Source organism: Canis lupus, chromosome 26 (assembly GCF_011100685.1).
Source record: "Canis lupus familiaris isolate Mischka breed German Shepherd chromosome 26, alternate assembly UU_Cfam_GSD_1.0, whole genome shotgun sequence".
In the NCBI taxonomy this organism is placed as follows: domain Eukaryota; kingdom Metazoa; phylum Chordata; class Mammalia; order Carnivora; family Canidae; genus Canis; species Canis lupus.
The window spans coordinates 24,252,409-24,276,513 of record NC_049247.1 but is presented as its reverse complement, the minus strand read 5'-3'; the positions used below and the strand labels follow the sequence as shown (position 1 = coordinate 24,276,513).

Here is a 24,105-nt window from a genome sequence, read left to right as displayed (position 1 = left end):
TTGGCGCCCCCCACCCACCGCCTTGCCTTATTCTGCTGGGTTTAGGTCTTGTTTTCCCCACTGGCCTACAAACTCTGGGCCCTGGGACTGGACTTTAGCCCGTGCTCCATCCCAACACCGCCTCTTCACAGGAGAGGAGTCAAGGAAATGTATCAAGTGTAATCTATTGAGATGGAATCAAGTTTTGCCAATTTAAAGGTTTTCAAATATACAATGACGCTCCTGGTTACAGCATAATAAACTCAGGGAAGGTGGTGCTGTGCCAATTATTTCCTCTAGGTCTTTGAAGCAACTGAGTATTTCTTCTACCTAGAGAATTGATCTAGAGCAATTGTATTAGATTTGCTGGCCCAGGGGATATAAGGCATATCTAGCCACTCTGGGCCTTGATTTTTTGGCTACAAAATGAAGAGCATAATAATGCAAATGGTTACCAGTGATGGAGTGCTGACTGAATGCTGAGTGCTGGGCTTCAAACTTTACCTACATTTCTTGCAGTGCCTCATTTAGTCCCCACTCAATAGCCTCTGGTAGGTTCCACCAACCTACCAGACCTCTTTTACAGATGAAAGGACTAAGGCTCTGAGGTAAAGTGACTTGCCTAGGGTCACCAGGCTTGGACCCAGCCTCTTCTGGCTGACCTTGGAGGCACACTCTCAACCACGCTCTGTGGGGTTCCTTAAGCAGAATACTGCTCCCCAGGCTCCCAGAGGTCTCATCAGGAAACGTGCGGTGAGACTGGAACAGTGCTTTGGGTAATATTTATAAACACATAGGGAATTTTTAAAGGATCTGCGTGTGGAAGAATAATCCAACCCAGGGTATTTAACCAGATACTTTATCATGGACTCTGCAAACTGGAAGAATCTTTCGAATGTGGCGCTGTGCCCTCCACCTAGAGCTGAGGAAGGGAGGGCAGAGGGGCTGAGTACCTCATGCATATCCTCACCATGAGCAGATGCTGGGCTCCCCACCCCCCTCCCTCAGAGCTGCACCTGGCTGACAGCTGAATAGTGGAGGAGTTAGGGAACAAAACGCACCCAGGGAGGAAAGCAAAACAGTAAAGAGAAAGAGGAAAGAAAATCATGCAGTCCTACTAAGGCAAATACATACAAATTTTCTCCTTTCTACATAATTGTTTTATGCTATTAGCCACATCAAACAATTATCAGACTCTACTCATGGGAAATACTTTAAAAATCTGCCACCTTGCTTCACGGGCAGCCAGAAGAGTGCCGATTTGTCCATAAAGGAGAAGATATATTAGCCAAGATGTCTTAGCAGCAAGAAAGCCAAGGGATAGAGTGTAAGATGACCAATGGGTAATTCCAACAGCTCTGCTGACTACCCTGAGGCCTGTCCAAGTTTCCTTCCTGTCCTCGTGTGTGAGGGTGAGGCCGAACCCCAGCCAGCTCCTGTCCCTCCATCTGCATTCATTCATGGAGGGCAGCTCCTGAACAGCTCTAGGTGGACGGCCACGCCACCAACACCCTTAACATGACATCTGAAAGTCAAATGCACTAACTCTGCAACCTACCTGAGATCCACTCACTCCAAATACCCTGCAGTGACAAGCCTGGAGGCAACTGCCACCCTCCCTCTAGGCTGTATCTGACCCTACATCGAGGCCAGTTGATGTGGTCACCAGAGTTTTTGGCTTCCCCTTGTGTCTATGGTGACATATTCCATGTCACATCCCCCCCTGGGCTGCTGCGGTTGCTGCAACAGCCTCCCTGGAGGCTGTCCCCCACCCCCCAACTTCTACTTGCTACCAGAACATTGTTATGCAGGCACTGTTTCCAGTAAGTCTCCTTTGTTCAGTGGTACACATATCCACTCAACTAAAATTCACACATGCATGCATGTGTGGGGTAGGTGGGTATATTTGTTGCCCATCCCAGTACTGAAGGCAACAGAGAAACAGGTCCCTGGAAATTGGTATGAGGCCACAGGAGGGGTGAGGGAGCATGTAGAAGCTAAGAACCACAAACACACGTCCACATCCTCCAGCCCAGAATGGCGAATCCCCTGGGATTCATCACAAGCAAAAAATGGGAAAGGAACACAAAGCTCTGTATCCAATGCCATTCGTTGCAAAAACCTAGAAGCAACCCAAGACCCTAAGAGCAGGCAAATGTTTATTTCATGAACTTCATGGAATATCATGGAGCCATTCAAACTTATATATGGGATGACTCTGCAGAAGTAAAAAAAAAACTGTGCTTAAAAAGAAAATGCTGAGGAAAAAAGGCAAATCATGCAATATATTTATAATTGTGTGAAAACTATCCATACCCAGAAATGTTAAAATACTAGGATTACAGGCGAATTTCTTCCAGTCTGGGCTCCCAGAATGCCCTGGGTTTCTTTCTTTTCCAGGACCTTCCTTGTCCTAAGGTGGGGGTTCCTATTTACTTGACATTTCCCACACCAGACTGCAAATTCCTTGAAGGCAGAGATTGTGGCTTTTCTTACTGTTCCCAGTCTCTCAGGTGGCCTAGCATGTGGTAGGCACACATTGAATGAATTAGCACAGGACTAAACATATAAATTAATTCATTGATAAACCAATCAATGAAAGCCACTTTATCAAGAGCCCTACTTGGCCAAGCCTACACATCCACACCCCCTTCTTACCTTCCCAAGCTTTCCATCACCACCCTTCTCTTCCCACCCCATGGCCCCTTGTATATGGCATTTTTTGTGCACACCACCATGCAGCCCCTTCCCCTCAGCACCTTTGCCCTTGCCCAAACCTCGACTGGACCATGCAGAGGTAAGCACAGACTGGAGAGGCCTACAGGGGCAAGATCCAATGGTGGCTTCCTGACCTGAGTTGGCCACGGCCTTCCATTGCTGTGGAACTGAGAAATATTTGATTGCCCCTCTGGGCCTCTGGTTTATCACTAATGGCTCAGGACCACAGGAGAGAGGCACTGACCCCTATATTGTCTAGGGAATCAAGCACTCCAAGGGTCTGCATAGCATACAAGTTTCTTATGGAGATATCTTAAGAATGAAGCTCTTTAAAACAGCAATGTTCTAAGAATAGCCACACAGAGATGCTGACTGGTCTCATCATTAATAAATGAGTCTGCACCAAAGCCAAAGAACTAATTTGAGAGCAATTTATAATAATGTGTTGCTAGGCAATTAAAATAAACTTCCGAGGGGGAAAAATTTTCAATTAATTGTTGATTATTTTAGATCAGAAAGATGGAGTAGGAGAGAGCACACTATTCAAACCAGTTTGAAAAACAGGAAACACGCGACAGATTTCACTAGGAATGGTGCCTGGCATGACTCTGCCTGCATGTGCCTTCTGCTGCTAGTAGCAGCCCTAGAGGTCACCTCTCTGGGAGCTGAGCCTGGTGGGCTTTGTTCTAGAGTGACCCAGGGGCTGCCCTGTATCCCTGCACATATGTTTGGAAGGAGTGGCCTGCCTGAGGGCCAGGTTGCTGGAGGACCCCATGAGAACTGGGGTCACATCCCACCAGGCAGCTCTGAGGATGCTGGCACTTTTTAGTCCTTTCTGCTCCCAGAAGTGGCTGGCCCAGGTGGCCCATTCAATTGCTTACACCAGTTATCGACCAAAAGGCCTTTTGCTTGCTGAGGTCTAAATATCACTTGACCAACAAATCCCTCAAGATGATCAAAGAGCTGGGATTCCCAGGGGATTATTATCCATTTGTCTGGTCTTCAATTATTCCTTTTTTTTTAAAAAAAAATTATTTTAAAGAGAGCGATAACAGAAATCATTAAAAATACAAATCTACTGCAGAATGCTCCTCCTCCTTGCTTGGTTATTAAAAAAGTACAAATTAAAGCAGCCTTGATGTAGGTATCCTTTTAAGTATATTAAAATGGCCCAAAAGGTATTTAATTATTAACACTAAATGCAAGTGAGATGACAGTGAAGCTGGTATGCTCATTGTTGGTGGCACGGAACGGCGGTATGTTCATTCCAGAAAGAGATATTATAACTCATGGAGGCACTGTGATGATGTTGCTTCCCTTAACTCAGTAATCTGACTCCTGGGAATATTCCTTTTGGAAATAATTCAAGAGAAGCAGAGAGCTTTCAGTACAAAGACATTCATTGCATCATTATCTGTAATAGCATAAATGAGAAACTCAAATTCACAAAAATCAGAGGATAATTCAGAACATTAGAGTACATCAACTTGGTGGAATACTACACAGCCATTAAAATGATCATTATAAAGACAGAGAGACTGTTAGTTATAAGGTGGGGTGAAAAAGGCAGAGCATGATGGCCATGTGTAATATCATGCCAAAGATATGAGATATAGGTGTATGTGCAGGCTGCAGAAGAGAAGGTAACATGCAAAATCAAAAACAGTTTTGTGAGGGTGTGAGATTCCTAGGGAGTTACCTATATTCCAAATGCTCTTTATCTTACTTTTTCCACAATCAATCTTTCTCCACAACAACAAAAATTGAGCAAGCTACATTCAATCAAATGAATTATCTGAAACCCTTTCCCAAGGGGCCAAAGGAAATACAGAGGAGTCAGCTGGGAGTAGGTGCCCTGCTCAGCATGGGGTAAGAGGCAACAGGATGGCGAGGGAACAGAATAGGACCAATGAATGGGAAGTCACAGCAGCGGAGCCAAAGCAGGTCTCAACATCACTCAGACTGCCCTGCGTTTAGGGGTCAGATGTGTGGGTCTGAGCACAGAGCTGCAACCTGCTCGCTGGGTGATGTGAAATAAGTCCAGGAGCCTCTCTGAGCCTTGTTTCTCTGATTCTCAGCCAGAGTGCTGGCTCCTTATTATGGGCTGACCTGTGTCCCTCCCCACCACCCACCTCAATTCCTATGTGGAAGTTCAAACCTGCAGTACCTGAGAATGTGACTATATTTGGAGACACAGCCTTTGAAGAGTTGACTGAGGTAAGATGAGGTCATATAGATGGGCCCCCATTCAATAGGCCTGGTGTCTTTATAAGAAAGAGATCAGGACATAGACACATACAGAGCAGAGGACAACCATGCGAGGAGACAGTGAAAAGGCAACCACCTACAAGCTAAGGAGAGAGGCCTCAGAAGAATCAAAACTTGCTGACACCTTGATCTCAGAACTGTGAGAAAATACATTTCTGTTGCGTAAGCCACCCAGTCTATGGTATTTGATGGCAACCTGAGCAAACAAATATACCTCCCTTTGAAGAGCCCTGAGGACAACATCACCAACACAAGGCAGGCACTCAAAAGACACGTAGGAAACATAAACCAGGTCTGAGGCAGGGTCTTGGGAGTCCTGAAAACCACTGCCTCAGACAAAGGTCTGTGCTGGAAAATTGGGTCCCAATGTCTATCAATGAATTCATTCTATTGTGACATTCAGAACGACTATGATGTCCTGCAAAATACCTTCTCCCGTGATCCCCATCGCAGCCGGAATGGGGCTGGGCAGGACAGACAGCACTGTACAAAATGAAAGTTTAGTCAATTTAAGGTGTTCTGTTCAAAGTCAAAGAGCACCTGGGTGGCTCAGTGGTGGAGCATCTGCCTTTGTCTCGGGCTGTGATCCCGGGGTCCTGGGATCAAGTCCCGCATCAGGCTTCACGCAGGGAGCCTGCTTCTCCCTCTGCCTATGTCTCTCCTCTCTCTCTGTGTCTCTCATGAATAAATAAATCTTTAAAAAAAATAGTCAAAGAGCAAGTACAAACCAAGAAGGGTCACTGATGCAACATCTTAAACTTCTAAGCTCCACTTCTCCCCACTACTAAAAAATAAGGCTCTAATTGATTGATGCTACAACACGAAGGTTTAGAAACTCCACAGCCCCCATAAATCTAGTTAGAAGATAAGCAACACAGAAAATACTTGAAAAATAAATAACTGACAAAGGAGAAATAGCCATAACTCAGAATGAGCTTCTACAAATCAATATTTTTTTTACAAATCAATATTTTTATACAAATATCTAAACAGTATATTTACACAATATTACACAGTAATATTTACACAAATATCTAAACAGTAAAATGGCAATAAATATGAACATACAAGTCACAAAATGTGCATGATTGGTCAATAAAGAGATAAAAGTATACTCAATCTCTATTGGTAATAAGGAAAATGCAAAACAGAGCAAAGAAATGCCTTATCATTCACACATCAGAGCAACAAAGCATAAAAAGAATGATGGGGTAGCCTCTGTTGATAATCCGTACCATTGGGAGATATAAATTTATGCCCTCTTTTTGGCTAAAAATTTGATAGTGTCTGTTGGTATCCACCATGGGTATCCTTTTGTAGTTTAGCAATTCTACTTCTAGGAATCTATACACACATGCATTAATTTGTACACACAAGAAGGTCCACTAAGCACTCCGTGAAATAGTAGTAAAACATAAAGAACCTAACTGTCCATCAAGAGGGAAATAATTAAATAAATTGTGATATACTTCAGAATTCTATACAGTTATTTTATTTTTTTAATTTTTTAATTTTTTAATTTTTTAAAATTTTTATTTATTTATGATAGTCACACACAGAGAGAGAGAGGGAGACAGAGACACAGGCAGAGGGAGAAGCAGGCTCCATGCACCGGAAGCCCGACGTGGGACTCGATCCCGGGTCTCCAGGATCGCGCCCTGGGCCAAAGGCAGGCGCCAAACTGCTGCACCACCCAGGGATCCCCTATACAGTTATTTTAAAAATGACATAGGTCTATTTGTGTTGACATGTAAAGATCTCCAAAATAAGGCAGCCCAGGTGGCTCAGTGGTTTAGCACCGCCTTCGGCCCAGGACGTGATCTGGAGACCCGGGATTGAGTCCCATGTCAGGCTCCCTGCATGGAGCCTGCTTCTCCCTCTGCCTGTGTCTCTGCCTCTCTCTCTCTCTCTCTCTCTGTGTCTCTCATGAATAAATAAATAAATAATCTTAACAACAACAACAAAAAAGATCTCCAAAATATATTGGTAAGGGAAAAAGCAAGCTGCTTATCAACATCCACAATATGATCTCATTTACATATATGTAAGTACATGTGTGGGTGTGTGTGTGTACTTACATGGCTTTGTAAAAGCATGAGAAAAGATCTGGAAAAGCACCCTGCTAACCAATGGGTGTGTATATTTCTTGGGAGGGAGGTAATGAAAGATGACTAAATTTTATGTTATATATTTTAGAGTCATTTAAATATTTTACAATCTTGTATTTCCTAACAAATGTCATCTCTCAACAAATTACAATTGGTGAGTGTGCCAGAATCAACTACTGCTCATGTTGAAACCTGTGAGACCCTACGAAAGACTCTCTAATGGTAGAAGGTCAGGCATGAAGGGAGGTACATAATGAGTGAGTTTGGGGGCAGGAGGACCCAGAAGTCACATCAGAGAAGCCACCACATCAGTGCACACAGACAAACCTGGGAGGCAGCAATCAGAGAGGGGCTGGATCATTTGACGCACCCGTGGCACAATCCCCATGAGGCGGAGGAGCAGAGCCGCCCATGGTGACGGGCCCTGCAAAGAACGGATATAGCTGCAACCAGGTCTGGGAGGCAAAAATGCACCTGTCACTCGGCCAGGCTGCAGGCCTCACCCCACCCTCAGCCACAAGGCTGCTGGCAGATACTCACAGGTACGACACCAGTGACCTTGAGAGTAGCAGCTGTGGCTCATGGATGAGGCTCAGGAGAGGCCACCATGTGGATGGCCAGGCATCCACCTATGCTCACCTCACCAGGACTGCTCTAGGTTGCATGGTCCAGAGAGGTGTCAGGAGAAGTGTCAAAAAAGGAGAGGATGTTGTAGGCAAGTGTAGACTGAAGATGCAGGGATGAAGTGACAGATGCTATTCAAAAGAGCCATCCCTAAATGCAGCAGCCCCATCTGATGCCCTCTCTAGTGCCCTTAGTGTGGCAGGCATGAGTCACACCGGAGGCCTCTTTTTGAAATCCCATACTTCCTGGTCGTGTAATCACACACTGGTTGCCCTCCAACCTCCTCTCTACCCCCTCCCAGGCAAGAGTCAGTCCTCATTCCCATGTCCTTCTCACTCCTTGTTGGGTGGGGCCCAAGTAATGGTGCCCATGCCCATGGCTCACTGTCCTGTCTCCCTCTTCATGTTTCCCCATACATACCATTGCTACGGTCTTCCCCTTCAAGCTCCAGATTTCCAAGGCCAACTAGATATCCCCCACACTCAACCTGTCCCCAACTGAGCCCAGCATCTCTCCTCTGCTCCTTCATGACAACCTTTCCCCCTCCAGACAATTCTTTCTGGCCACAGGCACCAGGCTGAGGACCTGAGGGTGGGCTCCTATGGCTTCTCCCTCACCTTGGGGCCCCTACACGCAATGTGGCCCCAAGTCCTAAGGATGTTAACTTCAAAATGTTTTGCAAATCCATACCCTATTCTGCACCTGGGAGGAATAAGACATGCCCCGGCTCACTTCCAAGGTCTCAGCTTCAACATTTACCCCTTCTGATCCATCTTTCAAGCTGCCATAGGGACAATTTACTGAAAATACAACATCTGCTGTCACTTCCCCTCCATGGCTCCCTGATACCCACAGCAGCAAGTTCAAATTCAAACTCCTTGGAAAAGCACAGCCCACAGCCAAAAGGCAGAAGGAAGGAGCTTAAGCCTTGTGGGCCTCAGAAATTCCTCACTTCTTACTCCTTGGCTTCACCCCTGCTCTTCCTGCCCCTGCCTTTGCTCACCTGGCTGAGATGCCTGGTCTTTCCTTCCCTTGACTGGCTGCTGTCATCTCTGGAAACTGGGTGTGGGCCCCTCCCTAAGGGAGCTTTACTTGACAGCTGCCACCCCAGAGAGGGGTGGAAGGACCCCTCCTCAGGGTGCTCATCAAACCCTCACTCATCACTTGCTGCACTCATCACACTGATTCATAAGGATCTTGACTGTCCACCTGCAAATACATGGTCAGTACCTTGAGGGCCAGGGAGGAGGGGTACTCACTGTATTAGTTTCCTAGGGCCATCACAAACCAGATGGCTTCAAGCAACAGAAATTTAATGTCTCACAATTCTGGAGACTAGAAGTCTACCATCAAGGTGCTGGTAGAGCCATGCTCCCTCTGAAGTTTATAGAGAAGGATCTTTCCTTGCCTCTTCTAGTTTCTGGTGGTCGCAGAAGTTTGTTGGCTTACAGTAGCATAAGTGTCATCTCTGCTTCCATCTTCATATGACCATCCCCTTTGTGTCTGAGTCCAAATTTCCCTCATATTAGGAGACCAGTTGTATTGGATTATGTACCACTCATGACATCATCATAACTTGATGCATCTGCAAAGACCCTAGTTCCAGTCACATTCACAGGTACTGAGGGGTTAGGTATTTAATATATCTTTTGGGGGGGGGTACACAATACAACCCATAACCCTCACTTGGGCATCACTATTGCCCAAAATCATTAATGGGTGACTTAGCCAGTGTGCTCTGGGTCTGTGTAGGGGAGGAACAGTCAGAGAAGGAAGGCATCTTGAAGAAGGTAGCTCTGAAGCTAGGCCTGGAGGAGGTGGGAGAGGGAAGGGACATGTCCAGGTGGAAGGAGGAACACAGCATGGGGGAGGAGGGAGAGTCGGGCTGCACAAGAAGCCATGGCTCTGTGCTTTGTGCTGCAGGGAGCTGAGCCAGCCTGCAGAAAGGCTTTTCAGGCTGTGCTGCGGCATCTGCCCTGGTACCCTGGAGGCAGTAGGGGGCCAGGGCAGGAGGGAGCCAGGGAAGGTTCAACAGGAAAGCAGTGACAAGAGCAGACCAGTGTTCCTGAAACATAACTCTGCCTGAGGCATAGAGGGGCATGTCTAAAAGGGCCCTCCTGATGCAGGGAGTCACCAATAATGAGGGCAGTGGCGGCAGGACAAGGAGAGAATCCAGAGAAAGTGTGACAGAATGGACAGGGCATGACCTCAGGCAGCAAGGAGAGGAAGGAGTTGAAGGTTGCAGGAGCTGGGGTTCATGAGGCCAGTGACTGAAGGAGAGTAACATGCTGGCAGGAGTGGCAATGGGTTTAGCGTCATGAAATGCCATGCAATTTAAGAAGCAAGCTCATGGGTGTGCTCATTAAGTAACTGCTGAGGTGGGGCAGCTGTAAGAGTGTACAAAGCAGCTGTGAGTCCACATTCTTCATAAATAATTCAGGTTTATGGGCAACAAACATGTTTTTTTATATCAATGCCTAGTACCCAGGCTGTTAGCAGCAGGCATTTTGGAAGAAAGGTCTCAAGCCAAGGGAACTAGAAACTCAACTGAATCACCTTTAAATTACTGTATCGCCTCAGGAAATGGAAATCAATACAGTGTGCAAATGGCTACTGTGTGCCAGTGGAGGCCAGATGGAGTTGGTTCCCAGGCAGGGGAGCCAGGGGCAGTGGGATCTGTCCACCTCGGGGGCATCTCTGGGATCAGAGGAGGTCCCAGGACTTAGGATGCCCTTTTTGACAGAGCTACCAGCAACACCCCAGAATTCTTGGAGAGGCACCACTAAGGCACAGCATTAGGAGAGACTCTTGCCTTGGGGAATGGAATAAAGACCCTTCTCTCCACTCCTCCCACCTTCAGGGGTGATTCATTCCACCTGGGCCTTGGGCTCTTCATATCAGGAGAGGATGGCCTCACTGTTTTCCAAGGGCCCTTCTACCTTCCAGCCCTGCTGACCGCTGTGGCTGCTGTCCCTGCTGCCCAATCACAAACATGCCTCATCCCCAGGCGAGGATGGGAAGACCCGGCAAGCCTAAAAGGGAAGGTCTCAGACACTAACTGCTCCAAGTCGTGATTCTGTACAGCTGATCCTAACCCCTGCTTATTCTTTCTCCTCTAGCCACTCGGCAATGGGTGGCCATCAACTCAGCGCGAGAAGGGAGCACTGGATTATGACCCTAGTGATCAAGGGGACTATGGGTGTGTCGCTTGGTCGCCCTTTTCATGCCATCAGCTCTTCTCTGAGGCTTTCTCCCCATGCCAGCCAGGCAGGTGCCACAGTCAGAACCTGGACACGTGTGATCTAATCTCACGCATATCATAGGGTATGGTAATGGTTCCATCTCACAGGGTTGTTATGAGGACTGGAAAGCCCAGTCAGTGTCAGCTGCTATTACCACAGGGTATTGGGGACATAAACAGGACACACATTGTTGGAGGACAACCAGTATCAGAGAGAGAGAGAACCTCAGGGGAGACAGCAGTAGCCTCACCCCACAAGAAAATGTCCCCTGCCACATAGCGTCTCCTGGAAGGGGTTTCTCTGCACAGAAACTCCCCTCATGGCCTTTGGCATGGAGGCTCCCTTCTTCCTGGAGGGAACACTCCCCTTGTCTTTTGCCAGAGCTTCATTGCTGGCCAGCCAAGGTCCCTAGATGACAGCAGACCCAAAGACAGCCCCCACCTCAGGAACACCACCTCCAGCAGGACCAGGCTATCCCAAAGCAAACTACTGAGTCCTTTCACAGCCGTCATGATTTCAGTAAAAACATCAGTGTGTGGGGACTTTTGTCCCAATCTGCTCAGATTTTTCTAGTAACCAGTGGCAGTAGACTATGGCAAGACATATCAAGGATAACACTGAGCCCCTACAATCCTGTGCTAAGCTGACATACCACACAGCTGTTACTTTCTCTATCTTACAAATGATAAAACTGAGGCTCAGGTGGCACCTGGATGGCTCAGTGTCCAACTCTTGATTTCATCTCAGGTGATGATTCCAGGGTCATGAGATCAAATCTCTCAACAAGCTCCGCAGTCAACAGGGAGTCTGCATCTCTTCCTCTGCCCCTCCCCCTGCTCTCTCTCTCTCTCTCTCTCTCTCTCTCAATAAATAAATAAATAAATAAATAAATAAATAAATAAATCTTATTTTTTAAAAAAAGCCAACCCCGAGGCTGAGAGAGACTAAATCATGGCATATGGTTAATAAGAGGTGAAATGGGAATTTTAACTGGGGTCTCTTAATCTACAAAATGAGGCCTTTTTTTCACTCCTTTGCACAACATAGGTATTATCATCATTCCTAATAGCACTCTAGCAGGAACCCAGGATGAATTATTTTCACCAAAATGAAACTTGTTCTATTGCCATATATTCATCACTATATCTTTATTTTCTGCCTTGGCCTTGAGAAATCCAGTCAGAAAGGTTCTGTTCATATTTTTCATGCATATTTTATAATTGTATATAGATGAAGGCTTGCATGGGATATAACCAAGTGTGGGACTTCTGAACAGTGACCGTGAACTGGATCTAGGACTATGTATCACCTAGACAACCCTCAAATGTTATCTTTCTCAGTTACAGAGGAGAACTTGAGCCCACCTTAATTATTGAGGAGGTTTTAAGTTGCTAAGATTGTTAATAAAAATAGGTAGCCTGATTGCATTACAGGTTTAGAGCATGCTAAAAAAAAAAAAAAAAATATATATATATATATATATATATATATATATATATATATACAACTTGATCTAGTTAAAGAAAACTTTAGGCCTATAAATGTATTTTCAAAACAAACAACATGCAAAGCTCAAATACATTGTTTTTCCAAAGCAAAAGCAATGGCCTGCTGCTCAGCAAGCCTGCAGTTAATGTATTTTGGACTTCATAATTTTAGGAACCAAGTCAGCAAGGATGTCAAAGTACAGTTATGAGTCAGCCATCCTTCCAGACAACTACTCTCTAAAGAGGTTTATTCATCTGGCCAAAATACAAAGTGTTTAGATGGTAGGTCAAAACTTACCTATTCAAAACAAAGATGCTTTGGGATGGAAAAAAAAGTGGTCATGAATAATGTAAATCAAGTATATGTTTGATATGCAATTATTATGCTTTCCCCAATATGATCTTTCCTCTCTACAGAACACTGTAGAACAGAGATAAATGGTACCTGGTACCTAATGGTACCCAGGAATGCTACCACATTCTTGGCATACATTTCAATCAGCACTGCAGCATCATTGCAGCTCACACTGACCCTAAAACAAGCACATCATCTCACATATCTTTTCCACCTCTCTTTCAGTTAATCAACACCACTAGGTATCCAACGATCCACGGACGCTGCCCACTAGAGTCATTTCTAATGCACATAACTTAGGTTAGACAGTCAGAACAAAACCCAGACCCGGATCCTCCAGAACAAGCCTATTCAGATTCAGAAGCTTCATGTACATCCACCTGGTTACAACAGGCATTTTACAAGGTTTGGAATCTAGACTTCTATGGGGCCCTGGAGAATGATCCCTCCAACTCCACCCCCCTTCCTTCCACCCCTTCACCTCCCCAACACACCAAAAGTCCTTCACCAAGGTAGTAGAGCCCCCCAACAGCCCACCCATCAGGTTCTAGGAGTCAAGAGGTCTATCTGTCTGACCTTGCCAGGTGATGGAGATGGGAACCGAATGCTGGTGGGATCGAAGGCAGAGGTGACCCATCAAGTTTAAACACATCTCCCCCTTCAGTGGATGGCTCAAAGCAGGAGGGGGGCAGCTTTAAGGACCAAAGAAGCCCAAGGCTCCTGGCTGGGTAGTTGCCCAGCGTGACCCCAAACTGCTTACTCAGAGGCACAGGCCAGCTGGAGAAGGGCTTTTCCTGTGACAGGCACTACCGGAGTTTAAAATCCCCTTTGCGTGCTGGGAAAACACACACACACACACACACACACACACACACACACACACTAGCAGGGAGTGCCTGCCCAGTATGTACTCCAAAGATCTGCCTCAGTCCGGCTCACTCACATCAGCCAGGTGCACTCAGGTGACCCTTGCCCTTGAAGTCCTGGTAATGGCAGCTCAGGTGTCTAAGGAGACTGGAGGAAGGCAGGGAAAGGGCTTTACCTCTTGCTTGCAGCCCCTGGGGAAGGCTCAAGCCTGCCTTCCCTGCTAAAAGATGGCTGGCCTCTGTCTGGGCTGAATTCCAGTGTCTGGTCTACACAGGGCCAGTCCCTTGCACAGACAGAGGAGAGTATTGCCCTTGGGACACCAACCTGGGCAAACATCCCTTCTCAGTGTCATATAGTGAGCAGCACCCAGGGTGGTGAAGAGGACATGCTTAGTGACTGCCCTTAGACTTCTAGCTAAACCCTTTGTCCCCTGGCTTGTGAGGGCAGAGGGACTGCCCTCTATCCCAGGACTGGGTAAGTACCAGGACAGAGACATCTGAGCCCTCAGTCCTGTAGGCTGCTCAAGATCGGGGCTGGAAGAAATTTACAATGGCTAAGGAAAATTTAAAAGCCCAAGAGATCCCATGCCTCGGGACCCGCCCGCCCCATGCCTGCTCCGCCAGCTCCAACTCACCCCAGGTAGGGGCTCCCGAGTGTGGAAGTGGGTCTGGCCCCCAGGCTGCAGGGGCTCTTGCAGCCGCCGCCGCCGCCTTCCCGCCGCCGCGCTCTCAGTGCATCTCCGTGCAGTGCCGGCTGCCACCGCCGAGCCGGGAGGAGGAGGGCGGTCCCCGGATTGGGTGTGTGCTAGCCGGCGGCTCCCGGCCCGCCTCCCCACCGCGGCCGCCCCTTCAGCACCGCGGACAGCGGCCAGCCCGTGCGCTCCGAGGGCGGCCCAGCCGAGAGGAGCCGTGCGCCCCGCTCCGCCCCTCCGCCTCGCCCGCGGGTCAGTCAGCCGGAGCGCAGCAGGGGCGCGGCGCGCCGCGTCCTCATTCCTCCTCCTCCACCCGCCCGAGGAGGCCGCCTCCGTCCCTCGGGGCCCCGCTCCAAGAGCAGAGGGCGCCGCGCCAGGCCCCCAGATAGTCCGCGGAGGACGGGACGCGCCTCCTCCCGCCGGGCCGGAGCAGGGATTAGCGCTCTCCTCCCGCCCCGCGGGCTAGACAAAGGCGAGCTCTCGGTGTCGAACACCAGCGGGCGACGGAAAGCTCAGCTCAGCCTCTTAAAATGCAGGAGCATGGCCCGGAACCCGACCCGGCTTTAAGCGTGCCATCGCGGCTCAATCAGGCCAAAGAGGGCTGGCCCTTCACCTGGGTCCAGTGTGGGAGGGGCTCTTGGCTCAAGCCGTCACTTCTCCGCTGTCATATATCCTGGAGTTGTAAGGTGTTAACCAGTTAGAGTGTCTTGGGAACTAGGGAGAGGGAGAGACTTTGGGGTTCCATCCCCACCTGGAATCCAAGTCCCTCCTCCACATCTTTGGTGCCAGAGCCTCAATCAACCAACAGATGGGACTACTGGAGCCTGGTGACATCATTCAGAACGCTTCCACATTTTTCATTTCTGTTAAAATCCCTCCCACCAGTCCTTGTCTCCTGCCAGGAAAGTCGAGACTGAGATGATGGGCCCTGGTTCTGAGAGCCTCTGCCACAGACCAGAAACATGACCTGGGCCACCCTGACCTCTGCCCTCAGTGAACCTCCGCTTCTCCTCTTGGGATGTAGGGGTAAGGATGGAGCTACCTCTGGCTCCAAGCCTGAGATAATTCAGCCTGTCTGCCTGGCCAAGCAGGAGAATCCACAGACTGGGCAGCCACCCCCAGCGAAACTCACTTCATGGACTCCCTAGGGCCTTTCCATGTACAAAATGAGGAAGCCCACTGCCAAAACTAGCAACTCTTGCTTAATTCTTTCTAAGGCAACCACAACTTTTATGCCTTATTAATTCAAATCCAAAGACATGTTGATTTTTTACCATTTGGTTGAGCCCCTGGTTTGAAAGGGGAAGATCAAATAGAATGAGTTCTAGTCGAGGTTAATAAATGCTATCCAAGCAAGCATGAGGCACTCCACTCAAACATTCACAGATCAAGGCTGCTACACAAAGAGCCCAGAGCTGAAACATTCAGGAAGGGCACAGCAGGAACAGGAGTGAGCATTTGCCATCCAGGAAATGCAGCAAGTGGGGGGAGGGAGGAGGGGCTCCTCCAGTTTCCACATCAAGGAAAAAGAATCACAACCCACATGTGGTGCCTTTAAAAAGAAACAAAACCACTACCTCTACAGTCTTTTAACTTTTTTTTTTTTTTTTTAGTAGCATACCATCAAAACACAGACAAGAAGCGAGTCAGGTTCCAGGGACACCAGGTTATGTGGGCTTCCTGCTGCACTGGTCACAGGCATCAGATGGAGTATGGGCTGCCTGTCTGCCTTGCAAACATCTGGCATTTGCCAAGTGGACACGTTGACACTTAGGAGGAAAGTCTCAGGTCTTTCTTTGTGCATTTCCTCATTTGGAATGGAATTTCTTGAGGATTTTGAGACAGAGAATTCCTTCAATTTAACTCTTTTAATTGTCTAACTTATGGCACATTCAGCAATCACCAGCAGAGTCTGCATCTTCATCTCCAGGAAATCAGTGAGGGACCCAGTTGATGAGGGAACAGGATTAGCTGAGGACAAAGCACGGTGGATATCCCATCCAGGGTGGGATATGTGTGACATTCTTCAAGAAGTTTCCAATTGTCTTAATGTTAATGCCTTGCTAGAGGGAAAAACAACCTTTAACTTGACAATGGCAAAGCCTCCAGTATCCTGTAGGTCCTCCTTAGCATATAAAAATCCTTTTGAAATCTCCCTTTTGCTTACCTTCCCCCAACCCCTGGGTATATAATCAGCTACCCCTCACAAGCCTGACGCAGCACCCCACCAAACTTCACTTATGTTCTGAAATTTCGTCATTTGGCACCCTACATGGGGCTTTGAATCTTTACATCTGGACTCTGAGCTTCAGTGCAAGGTTGGTGAGTACTTTCTCTCTTCTTCCTTTTACTCTCATTCCAGGGGCCCTTCAAGGAGTACAGTCTTATTGGAACACTTTCATGCTGATTGCTCTGGCTGCAATCCTCTAGCCCATGGCTACCCTACGGGGAGGAGAAAGCCTGCCTTTTGGCTGGTAGTTAGTAAGTACCCTAGCCAGAATAGTAATAAGACCCAGAAACTTAATGCCCTCTCTTTATTCCTGTCCCTATACAAAGTTGTCTGTCTTGGGCATGGGACAGCCAGCTAAGTAACCAGGACGGCTGCCAATCTTAAGACTCCTGTGTGAGGTTTCCTCCCCATTGGTCTAATGTGATCCCCTCCACATCCCTGGTCTAGCTGTTTCTAGCTGCGAGATCTCTACTGTGAGCTGGCTGAAACTAGTGCTCAATGGAATTAAAACCAACTGGGGACCGTTTCCTAGGGAAGTTGGCTGTAAGAATTACACGTGTTGGAATGTCGCATAGACCATGATGGATTTCTTTCTTTATTGTTGTCCGTCAATGTCCTCTAGTAACCACTTAAACTACAAAATTAGGTAATTTCCCCTTGTAAAACTTTTCTAGTGTTCTCCATGTGAAGGGCGAGAAATTGGGGCCATTGGGTTTAACATTGTACTTTGTCAGCCATCTCAGACCAAGAACTGAACCCCATCCCGGTTACAGGAAGAAATCACTCCCCACTCTAGTCAAGCCACCGGCTCATATAGGACTGTGGAACCCCCCAACCACCGAAGAATGTAAACTCTGCTCTTTGCCCGCCAAACCCGTGCGCCAATTCTGACCAGAATAACAGGCTAGTTCAAACGGACCCTATAGGATGAATTGTAATTCAATTGGCCATCTGCTTGTGGACCGACATGACTATGTAACTTTCTTTATGTGTTACAATCCCCATTGGCCACCGGCGCCTATAAAACTGCTACACCTCTTAACCTCGGGGTCCAAGCCCCTGCTCTGTTGTGTCGGGTATACTTGGACCCAAGCTCGAGCTTGTAAATAAGCCCTCGTGTGTTTGCATTGGTGTCGGCTCCTTGGTGGTTTCTCGGATATGCAATCTTGGGCACAACACTCCATGAGTTAAAAATGGCAGGTTTTGCCTTCAAGGCAAGGTAAAATAAGGCGTGACCTTCATAGCATGACCTTCAAGGCATGGTATTTCAGTCCATGGGCAGGCCTCCTTCCTACTGGAGCCTTTAACGGCTGCAGTGATCATTTGCAATTTTGTTTGGGGGATGCCTCAGGTTGCTTTGACACTAGAAACCTCTGACATATCCTGCTCATGGGACGCCACCCCGCAGTAGGGGGGGGCGTGGATTTTCTTTGGTAATGGACCTTCTTTACTCCTTAGGAGCATGGGAGCTCCTCTCTTCAGTCCCCAAGGACTCTCCTTTGGGGTGCTTTTTAACCCATTGGAAACAATTCGGATTGCAAAATTTAGAAAAGGACTGAGCTCTAACTAACACTGCATGGCCTCAGCGGGATCTATCCATTAGATCTCTTCTGCAGGAAATAGGGCAAATGGTCCAAACATGTTGGCTAGTAAACTCCCTTCTGACATTGGATAATAATGATCTAGGTAGGCCTCCTCCAAGTAAACCCAGGTTGCTGGAGGAAATACAGGCCATCCCAGACAAAAGGGACTCTGACTCTCTGTTCCCCCTAATAGATATGGGGGTTCCTCCCTCATTCATTTCCCTGGTTAATGACTATAATTGGAGCCAACTGTGCTTAGTCTACCTCAGGACAGGGACTTTAAGGAATACTTCCAAGCAGCTGCCAAAACTGTTTCAGGGAAATTCCCTGTCTTCTCCGATCTGACATGGACTGCCTATCCCCCCCACCCCCTTGTTGGTGGGAAAACATAGTGTCTGCTCTAGAACCAGGAACCCTTTCTCTGCCTTCTGACGGCACTTCACCTCTTCTGCCTCCCTCCCCCCTCCTCATGTTTCTGTACCACCTTGGTGCAGCCCACATAACTGGCTTCTATATCATCCTCCAGCACCATTAGCTCCTCCTACCCTTGCTCTCAAGAAGCAAAGAGGAGCACCCTCTGGACTTAAAAACGCCCACTCCAGATTTCCCCACCAGTGTTTCAGGTAAAAATTGACAATGGGAAGGATCCAGGTGGAAGATAAATAGGTACGTAAACTAACTTAAGTGGTTTAAGGTAGAACTGTCTTTAAAGTTACCAGCATTAAATGTGAAACTTTTATTCTACCAAGGTTTGTTAAGGTCAAAGTAAGTTCATGTTATCTCTGTAATTTCTTAGCAAAAGAAAACTTGAAATAATGGTTAACTGTCTCAAAGTTTTCATAAGTAATTGTTAGGACAACTTTCAAAGTCTTTGGCAACCTGAAACCTTACAAAGTTTTGCTTGGATAATCTAGGTCTTTTCCAAATAGGATAAAGTGGTAAAACATTGATTACTGGATGTAGGTTTGTGCTTTGGATGTCTTACTGCAAAGAAAATAAGGGAAGTACTGCTATCTATAAGAAAGATCTAAGGAATGGAAATACAACTTTCTAAGGTTTTAACAAACTTCCCAAGATTTGAGTTGTAAGCGAAGTCTCTTTAACTCACTAGGCCTTTTTATTTGGTATGTTAACTCTGGAAGCACTGTTATATAAGCCTTAGGTTATGTTTGGGTAAATGCTGTAACTATTCTAGAGGTTACATGCAATTCCTAAAGCTTCAATATGTTTTAATATAAGGTCATCACTTGATATTTTGATCATTGAAATGTTATGTGTCACAGAAATAACTAGATTTCCTTGCCAGCTATGTTGTAACATATCAGATTTTTAACCATGTCCATTTTTCAGTCTTGTCATTTATAATTGTTCTTATTTTCTTGAAAAATGAGATTCATCTTCAAGGAGATTCATAAAAGATCTTGAGATCTTTAAATACAGACATTCAATGTCTTTAAAATCTTAAAACTGAAATGGGTAATAATTTCCAGAACTAAACTGCATTCAAACTAATCAAAAATCCTAATATGGGACACTAAGTAAATTGGGGGAAATGATTATATATAGTTGTTGTACTCTTGGTTAAAACATTGCTGGTTCTCTAATATTTGCTCTTCCAAGCTAAGAAAACACTCACTTAAAATATCCATGACTTACAGAAATGTGATAAAGTATTCATTTGTAAGCATTAACTTTTGTCTCTACTTGAATCCCCTGAAATTCAAAGGGTCTCAATAAGTATTCGTCCATGGCAATCATAGTCATTTGCATAAGTTCAATAAGAATCTGTTCTTGTAACAGGACACCATTGGAAATATTGGTTATTTTACCAACGCTTTGACTAGAATGTCATATTTGAGAGACTTGCATAGAATCAGATATGACCAAACAGCTTTAAGGAACTAAAGTTGACTTTATGAAACCTGGAGCCATAGGCCACTTGGAAATGTTAGCCCGATTATCTTGCTTACAGAGTTACCGCAGCCTCACCAGGTGAGTAAAGAATGTCACTTGGAGTGGGGAGGGGGGCAGCCTGGGTGGCTCAGCGGTTTAGCACTGCCTTCAGCCCAGGGCATGATCCCAGAGGAGTTCCACGTCAGGCTCTATGCATGGACCCTGTTTCTCCCTCTGTCTGTGTCTCTGCCTCTCTCTCTATGTCTCTCATGAATAAATAAAATCTTAAAAAAAAAAAAAAGAAGAAGAAGAAGAAGAAAGAATGTCACTTGGGGACCTTGTGAAGACAAATCTGCCCAAATCTACAGATATTGAAGGCATGTCTGATTGATTGCAAGTACTTGGCTTAGCTTCTGGCCTGGAGAGGCTACTAAAAGTTCAACCTAGAGGTTCCTCATAAAAAGTTCCAGCAAAGCAGATTCGAGAAGGATTTATATGATCAATCATTCTTGCTGAGCTTATGTAAATAATGAGGCCGAGTTTGTTAAAATTGGAATCGTTTCACAAATTGGTCTTGACTATCTCTAGAAATGAGGATTATTTTAGAGAGAAAAATTGTTTTCAATAACACCTTCATGAATGTAAAAATCTGGATCTGATTGTCTTTAAGTGTTTACCTAACCTAGACAACTTGAGGTAAACCTCAGAGAAATTGCCACAATAGCTCACATAGACAATCTTCTTTTTTATTCTGTGGGGATAACAGGACAAGGGTGCCAAGACCATGCAATGGGGGAAAACATGAGCATGTCCTTGGCTCATCCCTTCTCCCTTACAAGAAGCCTGCCCCAAGGTCCACCCTACTTCCTTAGCCCAGTCTTTTCTGCTCAATCAACTGGGGACCTGGACCTAGCCGCCCTTCTCCCTGGTCCACCATGGCAGCCTCCTCCCTGGGCCCCTGTCTGCTCTCATTTTTTTTAAGATTTTATTTATTCATGAGAGACATGCAGAGAGAGAGAGAGAGAGAGGCAGAGACACAGGCAGAGGGGGAAGTAGCCTCCATGCAGGGAGCCTGATGTGGGACTCGATCCTGGGTCTCCAGGATCAGGCCCTGGGCTGAAGGTGGCGCTAAACCACTGAGCCACCTGGGCTGTCCCCCCTGCCCCCTCTCTTAACCTCTCTGGCCGTATGACTCCTAAGATACCTGGTACAGCCTGTCCCTACTGTTACAAGACTAAAATGCCACCATCTTACTACTAACCAATGTTCAATTGCTAAGCCTAATTCTCTTGAGTCATAGGCAGACATGCCCTCTCTATCCCATTTTCCAAGCCCCCTAGTAACAGCTTTGACCTCTGGCCATGATGTCTCAAGTCTTTGCTTCATGATCTAGACTGTCCCATGCCAACTCTGAGTATCGATGCTACTATCCTGCACCTGGCATTCAAGTCCCCTGTCCATCTACTGGAGTTGCAAAGCTCTTAATACAGAAGTGCTCCCAAGTGCTGCTTCAGACAGTGCTGGGTCTGGTGCCAGGCAGTGCATGCTTATTGTTCTGGGGCATGGCTCCTCACCTTGGCCTCCACACTTCTACTTCCTTGAGCTCTTAGAGCACTCCCTGACAGTACCATGCACCAGATACTTAATCTTTCCAACCATTTATATACCACTATCTGCCTGTCCATGCCCAGTCATCTTACCTCTCCAGAAAGTCTACAGGAGCCCTTGACTTCTGTTTTTTGGGGGGCCTGTCACTTCCTAGCAAAATGTTCATAGTGCTATTGAGTTGCTCAATAGTTCTTAAATGAGCAAATTCATCATGGATAATACCAAGAAAGGGATAATTTTATCCCTTCTTTTGAATTTTTTCAAAAATATTATTTATTCATGAGAGACACAGGCAGAGGGAGAAGTGGGCTCCAGGCAGGGAGCCCAATGTGGGACCCAATCCTGGGACTCCAGGATCATGCCCTGAGCCAAAGGCAGACACTCAACTGCTGAGCCACAGGTGTCCCTCTGCTTTTGAATTTTATCTAATTTGTATTTTCTCTCTCTCACCCCCAGGCCACATCCTGCCAAGCTGAGCTTGGGATGGCAGGCAGGGGAGAAAAGAGGCTCTAGGCTGCCAGAGAATTCACAGAACAAGTTGCCAGTGGGTGGTAAAGACAAGACTGATAAGGCTTTCCATGGTATGTTATTACATAGCTGTATTCAGGACCCTTCAAGTAATTCTGCAAACCAGATGACAGGGCAAATTGGAACCCAGTGACAGGTTGAGTAACCTGTCAATATATAGGTTATAGCGATGCCTCAAAAACACAACTGTTGCCAGTGACTGCTCCACAGGAGTGGTGAGGGGCTGGATAAGCCACAATTGGTTTTCTGCAGACTGGAGAGTGGATTTGCTGCTTTCATCAAAGTAGTAACTGGCATAACTCTACTCTAGGAACAAAGCAAACTAGCAATCAGCGTTTAGAAAGTATCCAATGTGAAATCAGGCCAAGGATGGACTCCTAGCTCTGTCATACACTAGTGATGAAATCCAGGGCAAGTTGCTTTCTCACTTTGGGCCTCAGTGTCCTTATCTATAACAAGAAGGTACTGGATTAACTAATTCTGGCAGTCTCTTTTTCCTCTAAAAACTCAATGGCCCTTCAGAAATAAACCCTTGTATGTATAGTCAAAGATTTTCTTTTTTTTAATTTTTTTTTTTAAATTTATTTATGATAGTCACAGAGAGAGAGAGGGGGGCGCAGAGACACAGGCAGAGGGAGAAGCAGGCTCCATGCACCGGGAGCCTGATGTGGGATTCGATCCCGGGTCTCCAGGATCGCGCCCTGGGCCAAAGGCAGGCGCCAAACCGCTGCGCCACCCAGGGATCCCAGTCAAAGATTTTCTGACAAGGGTGCCAAGACCATGCAATGGGGAAAAGGACAATTATCTCAACAAATGGTGCTGGACAAACTGGATGTCCATATGCAAAAGAATGAAGTTGTACCTTACCTAACACCAGGTATAAAAATTAACTTAACATGGGTCAAAGAGTTCAATGTAGGACCTAAAGCAATACAATTCTTAAAGAAAACATAGGACAAAAGCTTCACAACATTTGATTTGGCAATAACTTCTTAGATATAACACCAAACGCACAAGAAGCAAAAGAATAAACAGGCAAACTGGACTTCATGAAAATTAGAAACTTTTGTGCATCTAAGGACACTACCAAGAGAGTCCAAAGCCAGTCCACAGAAAGAGAAAATACTAGCAAATTGTATCTGAGATAGGACTAATAGCTAGAATATATAAAGAACTCCTAAAACTGGGCAACAAAAACTGACCTGATTCAAAATGGGCAAAAAGGCTTGACTAGACATTTATCCCAAGAAGATCTACAAATAGGCAATAAGCAAGCACGTGAAAAGATGCTCAGCATCACCAATCATTAAGGAAATACAAATCTAAAACTATTAATGAGATCTCACCTCACATCTACTCGAATGGCTAATATTAGAAAACCAAACAACATAAGTGTTGGGGAGAATGTGGAGAAATTGCGGACCATGTACACTATTGATAGAAATATAAAATGGTGTAGCTGTTATGAAAAACAGTGCAAGTTCCTCAAAAATTTAAAAATAGAATTATAATGGTCAAGAAATCCTCCTTTTGGGTATATAACCCAAAAGAATTGAGAGCAGCATTCTTAAAGAGATATTTCTTTAAAAAAAAAAAACAAAACATAATTTATTCATGAGAGATAGAGAGGGGGGCAGAGACACAGGCAGAGGCAGAAGCAGGCTCCAAGCAGGGAGCCCGACATGGGACTTGATCCCAGGTCTCCAGGATCAGGCCCTGGGCTGAAGGCGGCGCTAAACCGCTGAGCCACCTGGGCTGCCCTAAAGAGATATTTCTATACCCACATTCATTCATAGCAGCATTATTTATAACAGCCAAAAGATGGAAGCAGCCCAAGGGTTCACTGACATATGCAAGGAGAAGTAAAATGTGAAATACACATACAATGTAATATTTAACCTTGAAAAGGAAGGAAATATTGACA

At 46.2% G+C, this 24,105-nt stretch overlaps 1 protein-coding gene across 9 annotated transcripts in view; it reads right to left on the bottom strand.

The window, feature by feature from the left end:
• OSBP2 (oxysterol binding protein 2) overlaps nt 1–24,105 on the bottom strand; it is a 212,183-nt gene that overhangs the window by 70,595 nt on the left and 117,483 nt on the right. Inside the window, exon 1 of one of the 9 annotated variants that reach the window (XM_038575661.1) lies at nt 7,401–7,476. The exons of the other annotated variants lie outside the window; for them this stretch is intronic. Within the exon in view, the coding sequence (XP_038431589.1) occupies nt 7,401–7,461 (61 nt within the window). The 5' untranslated portion in view covers nt 7,462–7,476. Of the gene's footprint in view, nt 1–7,400; nt 7,477–24,105 lie in introns of those variants that run through there. 9 annotated transcript variants of the gene reach the window in all.